The sequence below is a fragment of the Mus pahari genome, chromosome 10 (genome assembly GCF_900095145.1).
Source record: "Mus pahari chromosome 10, PAHARI_EIJ_v1.1, whole genome shotgun sequence".
In the NCBI taxonomy this organism is placed as follows: Eukaryota; Metazoa; Chordata; class Mammalia; order Rodentia; family Muridae; genus Mus; species Mus pahari.
Window position 1 is genome coordinate 60,970,134 of NC_034599.1, and position 9,701 is coordinate 60,979,834.

Sequence of the window (9,701 nt, forward strand, 5' to 3'; positions counted from 1 at the left end):
AGGCGTGCACTACCACGCCCGGCATAACTCCAGTTCTAAAGAATCCAACACTCTTCTGGCCTCCTCCGGCATTGCAAGCATGTGGTGCACAGATACCCATACACATAAAAATAAATTAAAATTTTGGGGGGCTATCTCTTATTATTATTAATAATATTTAAATCTTTTTTACAGTCCAGTCGTTATCCCCCTCCTGGTCCACCTTCTAACAGTTTCTCTTCCCATTCCTCCCACCCCCATCCCCACCCCACCCCCACCCCGACTCCAAGAGGACGGTCTCACCCCCACGCAACCCAGTCCAGCCCACCAGGCCTCCCAACTCCCTGGGGCCTCAAGTTTCTTGAGGGTTAGATGCATCTTCTCTCACTGAGGCCAGACCAAGCAGTCCTCTGCTTTATATGTGTTGGGGACCTCAGACCAGCTAGTGTATGCTGCCTGGGTAGTGGCTCAATGTCTGAGAGATCTCAGGAGTCCAGGTTAGTTGAGACTGCTGGTCTTCCTATGGGGTCACCATCCTCCTCAACTTCTTCCAGCCTTTCCCCAATTCAACTATAGGGGCCCCGACTTCAGTCTATTGGTTGGGTGTAAGTGTCTGCGTCTGTCTCAGTCAGTTGCTCGTTGGGCCTCTCAGAGGACAGCCATGCTAGGCTCCTGTCTATAAGCACATCGTAGCATCAGTAATAGTGTCAGACCTTGAAGCCTCCCCTTGAGATGGATCCCAAGTTGGGCAGGTCACTGGATCTCCTTTCCCTCAGTCTCTTCTCCATTTTTGTCCCTGCAGTTCTTTTAGACAGGAACAATTCTGGGTCAGAATTTTTGACTGTGGGATGGCAACCTCATCCCTCCACTTGATGCCCTGTCTTTCTACTGAAGGTGGACTCTACGAGTTCCCGCTCCCCACTATTGGTCATTTCATCCAAGGTCCCTCCCTTTGGGTCCTGAGAGTCTCTTGCCTCCCAGGTCTCTGGTACCTTCTTCTAGAGGGTACCACACTTCCTGAGGTTGCATATTTCCATTTATTCTGTTGGCCTTCAGGGCTTCACCCTGTCCCCCCTCCCCAATACCTGATCATGTTCCCCTTTTCCCCGCCCATCTCCCATCCAGATCCCTCCCTCCCTCCCTCCCTCCTTCTGCCCTGCCCCCTTGGCTGATTCCTAGTGTATAAGAATTATTATTCTGCTACCCTTTCAGAGCTGTTTCATTAAATGTACTTTCACCATTTACCATTTTGGGGAACATTTTTTTGAGACAGGATCTTACTCTGTAGTTTTGACTCTCTTAGCACTCACTCTGTAGACCAGGCTGGCCTCTGCCTCCCAGTGCTGCCACCACACCACACTACCCATTTGACCTTTACTTTCATTTTTCTAGCCTACTCCAGTAGGATCAGTTCATGTAGATTCTGGTGCATCGGCAATAACTCGAGAAAGCCACACACACAGGGATCGGCCATCACAACAGCCTCTTAGAAATCAGGTATGTGTTCGTTTTTAATTGTTTTAATCATTTCCCTTTTTATAGCTGCTGCTAAAACCTAGATATGGAGTTCAGAAAAAAAAAAAAAAGCTGATTTAGTATGACATTAGAACAACTGTCAGAGTAGAAGAAAATGCACTGAGATGAGGCATGTAGGCTAAACAATCTGTTGTCTGAGCTGAGTGGTGGTGGTGCACGCCTTTAATCCCAACACTCAGGAGGCAGAGGCAGATAGATCTCTGTGAGTTCAAGGTCAGCCTGGTCTACAGAGTAAGTTCCAGGACAGCCAGGACTACACAGAGAAACCCTGTCTGGAAAAAAAGGGGGGGGGGAGTGGGCCTGACCCTGCAGGTATGTGCCATCGGCTTTTATTCTCAGCATAGGAAGAAGCAGACCGATCTCCCACCTATCCCCCCTCCAAAAAAGATAAAAGAAACAAAAGAATAGACTCTGAGCCTTAGAGAGTACTCTGGTTTTCAGGAGACCTGGTCATTAACTGTGGATTAGGATCTAAGGTCTGAAGGACTGCTGGGCGTGCAGAGAGACACAAATACCCAGGTAGATCTGGAAATTGTATAAGGTGCCTTAAAGATGTAGTTCAGGGGTAGAGCATTTTACTGGCATGTAGAAGACCATGGTTCAGGGTCTGGCACAGCCACCAAAAAAAAGTTGTTTAGAGCCCAATATAACAGGGCATGTTTCTAATCACAGTACTTGGAAACAGTAAAATTGCTACAAGTAGAAGCCAGTGTGGACTGCATTGCAATAGTCTTGTCTCTAAAAGCCAAAATAAGTAAGTCAGTCTTCCCAATTTCCTCTCTGGGGAAGGGAAAATGAACAAAATTAATGAGAAGTAATATAAAATAATAACAGAAGTAATGTTGGGAGTAGAATTCTGAGTGATATTTTTCTGAAACAGTTTTATGAGGTTTCAGTTTTATAATAAATAGAATGTATAGGACTATGGGATAGTTGTCACATGCCTTTAGTCACAGTGATTTGGAAGCAGAGGAAGGTAGATCTCTGCATCCCAGGACAGCCTGGTCTACAGAGTGAGTTCCAGGACAGCCAGGGCTACACAGAGAAACCCTGTCTCGAAAAACCAAGGGAGGAAAAAGCAAAAAGAAGAATGTATAGAAAGAGAAAAGAGATAAAAGTGAGACCATAATTATTATATCTCAGCCCATTTTTTAGTAATGGTTTAAATGAGTGTATAACATAATGAGTTTCCTCAAGACTGTTTTGTACGTGTGTGTTGTACTTTGTTCAGCTGCCCCGTCAGCCTCTCTTCCTCTCATTGACCCCCTTCTTCTCGTCCAGTAGTCCAGTTTCTGTTTTCACACAAATATCCGCTGTTTTTAAACCTAGATTGTCCTTGTGAGAGAGAATGGAACAATTTTGTCTCCTGCTACCGTTGCCCTATCTTGTTCCTCCCTTTAGTAGTCTCATTATTTGTCCCCACTTTCATGTTATGTAAGGGACCATGCTGTGGCTTGTCAGGTATAGCCACTGGCTGGCAAACCTAGCGGCCTCAGGGATAAGTAGAGAGCTCTTATTTCCAAAGGTCTGAAAAGTAGATAAGCCATGTAACCAGATCACTGGAACACAAGGCAGAATAGAGAAGAAGTTAAAAGTAAGACCTCTTTGAATTGGTTGGTTGGTTGGTTGGTTGGTTGGTTGGTTGGTTGGTTGGTTTGTGACAAGGTCTTTTTAGACAACACTGGACACAGTGACAAGGTCTTTTTAGACAACACTGGACACAGAGATCTGCTGAGTGCTGGGATTAAAGACATGGACCACCATGCCTAGTCTCATTTGGAATTAGAAGGAAACATTTCTTCTAGTCAGAACATGACATTATTTCACAGTAAGGCTGGAAAGCTCCATTTGAAATGTTCTTGGAAGAAGTAGAGATGAACAAGACAGTCCAAGCAGAAAGAGCATGACCAATAATAATTATGTATCTAATAAAGGAGTCCTAGGAATTGTGGCTACAAAAATTGGAAGTTCCCAAAATGCTGGAATTAACCTCAGCAGGCAAGTGGGCTATAAAGCAGAAGACTGATAATGAGGAAATTGGCTTTAAACCCTTCTTTTTTTAACTTAGCAGCTAGTAATCAGACCAATGAGAAAGCTGGAGAGATAGCCCAAACAATAAAGTGCTTGCTCTACAAATATGAGGACATGGTTTTCATACTGAGCTATTAGTTAGTGGCACATGTTTATAATCTCAGGCAGGACAGGTAGAGATAAGAGGATCCCTGGTGCTCAGTGATCAGCCAGCTAGTGGAAATCATCACGCTTCAGGTCCCAGTGAGAGACCATGTCCTCAAAGGCTGTCCTCCGGCATCAAATTGTAGACATACATGGACCTGTACTTGCGCTCNTGTAAACATAAGCACCATAAACACAAAGCATTTCAACACTGATCTGTACATCTGGATCAGATATAGAGCTTGTTCAGCCTGTACACAATCTTGCGTTCAGTCATCCACACACGTGAGTGTAAATAAATGTCCATTTCAACCCTTTACTTTTTCTTCTGGTTTTTTTTTAAAGATTTATGTATTTATTTTATATACATGAGTATACTGTAGCTGTCCTCAGCCACACTAGAAGAGAGTGTCAGATCCCATTACAGATGGTTGTGCGCCACCATGTGGGTGCTGGAAATTGAACTCAGGACCTCTGGAAGAGCAGTCAGTTCTCTTCTCTCCAGCCTCTCTCTTCGTTTTAAATTATTTTTTTATTTACTTTTTGTTCTGCAGATCAAACTGAGGACAAGTGTGCTACTAGTAAGCTACATTCTTAGTGCAAGCCCTCTTTTTTTCCTTTTCATTTTTATGTGACTTAAAACAAAAGCAAAACCAACTTTTATGGAGTGGAATGATAGTTCAGTTAGTAGAGTGTTTGCCCTACAAGTCTGAGGACCTGGGGAGTATCCCCAGTACACATGTGAAGAGCATACAGCACCTATGGGAAACAAAGCAGATTGGTAATGAGGAGAGGTGACTCGGAGCTCTTGTTGTACTTCCAAAGGACCCAAGTCAGGTTCCTAAAACAACAAAACAGAAAAGCAGGGCATGGTGGCAGGCATACAGCTGTAATCCCAGAAATATGAAGATTGAGACAAGCAGTTCCCTAGGGCTCACTAAACAGCCAGCCTATCTTACATGATGAGTTCCAAGCCACTGATAGACCTTTTCCTGGAATGAATGAATGAATGAATGTGGATGGCCACTGGGAAACAACACCAAGGTTGACCTCTGGCTACAGTACATGTATACATAAATGTTTACACATGTACTTACCAAAACAAAACAAGCAGAACAAAACCATCATTTATGGGAGAAGTAATTGTTTTGTGTATATATCATAAAACCCTAAAGAATGCTAACTGGCCAGTAAATGGACTTTTTAAATGTTTTATTGGCATAGATTAGTTATACATGATGATTGGTTTCATTGTGACCTTTTCATGTGTTAGGATGTGTTTTGTTCATATTTATCATTTATCTCTCTCACCTCCCCTCTCCCACTGATCCTTTCCTCTTCTCAGCTTTCTTCTTCTACTTTCATACTGCTTTTTCAAAGATTTACTTACTTTATGTGTATGTATGTGTGTGTGTGCTTGGATAATATATACAATATGTATATGTACACACACATATATGATACACACACACACCATGTATGTGCAGATGCAGGAGAAGAGGGCATTAGTTCTCTGTGAACTGGAGTGGAAATCATCACGCTTCAGGTCCCAGTGAGAGACCATGTCCTCAAAGGCTGTCCTCCAGCATCAAATTGTAGACATACATGGACCTGTACTTGCGCTCATGTAAACATAAGCACCATAAACACAAAGCATTTCAACACTGATCTGTACATCTGGATCAGATATAGAGCTTGTTCAGCCTGTACACAATCTTGCGTTCAGTCATCCACACACGTGAATGTAAATAAATGTCCATTTCAACCCTTTACTTTCTCTTCTGGTTTTTTTAAAGATTTATGTATTTATTTTATATACATGAGTACACTGTAGCTGTCTTCAGCCACACTAGAAGAGGGCGTCAGATCCCATTACAGATGGCAATTGTGAGCTCTCTGGTGTGAGTGCTGAACCCTTGAGGCCTCTGGAGGAGCAGCAGTGAGTGCTCTTTACTGCTGAGTCATCTCCAACTGCCTATCTTCTTTTGTCTTTGGTGACCATTGAGTTTAATTAGGGATGCTTACTGAGGAATGGGCAATTTACCAGTGACTACAGGGCTAAAAAAAAAAAAAAGTGTTCCTCTCCTAGCAACTAGTAACTGCCTATAGATCTTTAAATAGGGGCAGGTCTTTGTGAGCTCCTTCTCTTGCTTTTTTATTTTTTATTTCCAGTATGTTTGTCTTTGTGCTTTGTATGTGCCTGGTGCTGACTGAGGTCAGAGGAGGGCATTAGATTCCCTGGAACTGGATTTACTGACAATTGTAAGCTACCATGTGGGTGTTGGGAACTGATATCAGGTCCTCTGCAAGTGCTTTGTCTGAGATATTGTAAAGTATTTAAGTCTTGGAAGCTGGGCGCTGTTGTGGTACACACACCTGAATCAGGAGCATTCATGAGTTTGAGGCCAGCCTGGAGTTACAATGAGACCTAATTCTACATAATAGTGTAAGTACTTGAATACTCTATTTAAACTTTACTAAATTGTGTATCTTCTAATGTTAGAAAAACATTTATTCAATTATCTAGGCATCAGATAATGTCACTGGGTTTATAAAATTTTGCTGGATACCACAGCCTTTTTTTTTTGTTTGTTTGTTTTTAATTGTCATTCAAGACAGGGTTTCTCTGTATAGCCCTGGCTGTCCTGGAACTCACTCTCTCTGTAGACCAGGCTGGCCTCAAACTCAGAAATCCGCCTGCCTCTGCCTTCCAAGTGCTGGGACTAAAGGCGTGTGCCACCACTGCCTGGCCTACCACGGTCTTATTTTGGAAAACTTAACATCTGAATATCTATCAACAGAAACAATTTGGATGGGAAGCATCAAAGTAGTGTATACTCTAATCCCAGCTACACAGGTCACTGGTGAGATGAACCTAAGCGACTTAACAAAACCCCTCAGGGAGGGGATATTTATAATAGTTTCAACTCTCTATGATGCTGTCAGCTGTAGAAGTTACATAGTGAGCAAGTCAATATCAGCTGCCTCCTTATTGAACCTCTTCATCCCCCAAAGGAAATAACAGCAAATTTAACCAGAATCTTTTACAGTACTGTTATTATCCATGTGACCTCATAGTCTGTTAATAATGGTGAGTAAATTGTAGCTTTATAGGAAATGTCTGTTAGGGTACTTACTAATGAACTTTAAACAGTTCTTATCAATGAAATCCTTAGAGGGAAATAGTCAATATGGAGCCTTAAGCTAAAGAACACACATTTATGTTTACTAGCATTTACAACATTTATAAGTTCCTTACCTAGTGTTCATGTAGAGGAACGATACTCTATTCCAACCCCTGCTGTTATTGATATTAGCAGCAATTAAAATTTTAATTACTAATCCTTCATTACTTCCTCTTAAACTACTCATTTTCATTTTTTAAAGCTTTAGGGCTATTGCACAACTGTGAGACACGGTGGTAGTACCTCAGCCATCTGGCACAGGGCAGAAGGGACCTAATACAGACTCTTGAGAACAAAAAGTCACACATAAGTGATAGCAGACTAGTATGAGATCTTAAACAACAAAGTGGTAAAGAAGACATGAGGACAGCCTGAATGACAGCAAAAATAGAAACAGTATGAAGAGTTTTAATTTTTTAGAGACCCTATTTTTACTGAATAAATATCTGCCTTTTGCTTTCCAAAAGAAAGTAATTCACATCAGTCATGTCAGTTAGTAAATTGTTTTTAATTCCAAATTAAATACTATTGGCCCAAGGAATCAGAAGCATTATTTCTGTCTTTATGTGCTTACTTGTTCTTAATGTGTGAGTCTCCTTTAAAAAGATATTTTGGGGGCTGGAGAAATGGCTCAGTGGTGAATATCACAGACTGCTCTTCCAAAGGTCCTAGATTCAGTATTCAGGACCCACATAGTGACTTACAACCATTTGTGACTCCAGTTCCAGCATCTTCTGATCTTCATAGGCACATGGTACACATACATGTAGGCAAAACACTCATACATATAAAACAAATCTACAAATACTTTTAATAATTAAAATATTTTTTAAAGTTAAAGAAAACTACTTTTCTCGTTTATTTAGATATGAAAGCATATTCCAGCCACTGTTCATCTTAGTAAATCATCACTGTTCTCTTGTTAGTCAAATATGGTGTTTTATGCCTAAATCTCAGCACTTGGTATGCTGAAGTAGAAGAATTGCTATGAATTTCATACTAATCAGGGTCTCAAAAATGGAAGAGGAGGAGAAGGAACAGCAAAAGAAGAAAAAACATGTCTCGTGGACATTAATCTTGAGAGTAGAAAACTACCTACCTATTTGAGAAAATGGCATCGTCCTGGTTCCTCAAGGAACAGGGTTTCTCTGTGTAGCCCTGGTTGTCCTGAAACTCACTCTGTAGACCAGGCTGGCCTTGAACTCAGAAATCCGCCTGCCTCTGCCTCCTGAGTGCTGGGATTAAAGGCGTGCGCCACCACGCCTGGCTATAGGAAGACTTTTATCTGCTCAGTTATTTAATCAATAAGTATGACTGTTGCTCATTATCTTTTAACTTTTCTGAATTTGATCTGCTTAGTGGCTGCTGAAATCACACTAATGTGGAAGCTGAAAGGTGATTCCCAGCTTTTGGTTGGCTCCCTCTCTACTCTTGGTCAGTACAGGTTTTCTTTCAACTGATGTGTTGGTTTGTTAGTGGAAATGAATGCAGTCACAGTATTATTTCTCGGTGCTTTGCAGCAGTTGTTAATGTCAAGTTCCAAACAGAAACCCTGCAGGAACACTAATGTACTGGATTTTGTTGTTGCTTTCTGTTGCTTTACCTTTCCTTCCATATCTTGCTGTCATGCTTCCTAATACCTAAGCAGACTACATCATCAGAGCGCCGAGGAGAGTGGGAAATCCAGCCCAGCCGGCAGACCAATACCTCATACCTGACGTCTCACTTGGCTGCAGACCGCCATGGGGGTTCAGTACAGGTACTACTGTCTTCCCTGGCCTTCTTAGCCTGGCTAGTAGAATGTTGGCTTGCTCTTGAAGTTTGGGTTCCTTTCAGATGGATGTTTACAGCAGGGGTGAGTTGCTTCTGTTTAACTGATTATCTCTGTGCTGATTTTCTCTCTATGTAGACTTCAGTAAAAATTTTTTGAGATAATTGCTTTTTTTGTCATTGACATACAAGCATCTATGTGGTTTCTGTATTGAGTTAACTGAGTAGATCTTGGTCTACTCATGATCTGCAAAATACCATCAAGGTAAAAGTGTGCTAGTATCTGAATTATAAAGTCCTGAAACTTAAAATTGGAGCCTCCTAGTACTAGAGTTATGCATATGTAAAGAAAAGTAGTTTTCTTTATGCTCATTTGATGATGATAGATTATTTAACAATAGCCTGGCAGTATTGATTGCAGGAATTTCCTGAGTTGATACCCAAGAAGTTGAACTGTTTCTTTTTTTCCTCTCTGGAATAAATTTGGTCTTGGAAATTATTTCTGTTTTTATTTGGGCTCACCTGAAATTTTCTTCTCTGTGTAATACCAGGAACATCTTTTGTCTCTTCAATTTTCTTATATGTAAGTTTTAAAGTCATAACCAGAAAAAAATTCAATTGAATATTTTTCTCATACTGATAACCTACTAGTAGAGCCATAAAAATGAACTTCCTGCATGTAAATAAATCTTAATAGGCCTGATCTTCTGGAATATGCTTTTTTAAATAAATGACTCACTGAAAGTTTTTATTCATTGGAAGTTAAGACACTTCTAGCCCTATAAAGTACTTCATAGAAACATGAAGGTAAAATGATGAATAGACACAGACTTGCTTTTATCTCTTCTAAAACAGTGGTAAAGGAGCATGATGGCCAGGCAGGTTCGAGGCCAGCCTGCTCTGAACATTGTGTTCCAAGCCAGCCAAGGCTACATAGAGAGACTTTGTCTCAAAAACATGAAAGGAAAGGAAAGGAAAGGAAAGGAAAGGAAAGGAAAGGAAAGGAAAGGAAAGGAAAGGAAAGGAAAGGAAAGGAAAGGAAAGGAAAGGAAAGGA

At 41.2% G+C, this 9,701-nt stretch overlaps 1 protein-coding gene across 8 annotated transcripts in view; it reads left to right on the plus strand.

Annotated features, from left to right (window-relative positions):
• Csnk1g1 (casein kinase 1 gamma 1) overlaps window positions 1-9,701 on the plus strand; it is a 144,889-nt gene that overhangs the window by 109,970 nt on the left and 25,218 nt on the right. For 7 of the 8 annotated variants that reach the window (XM_029542982.1, XM_029542981.1, XM_029542985.1 and 4 more), the window contains 2 exons: window positions 1,372-1,476; window positions 8,524-8,634. In XM_029542982.1, coding sequence (XP_029398842.1) covers window positions 1,372-1,476; window positions 8,524-8,634 — 216 coding nt within the window. The remainder of the gene's footprint in view (window positions 1-1,371; window positions 1,477-8,523; window positions 8,635-9,701) is intronic. The other variant, XM_029542986.1, reaches the window with a different exon arrangement.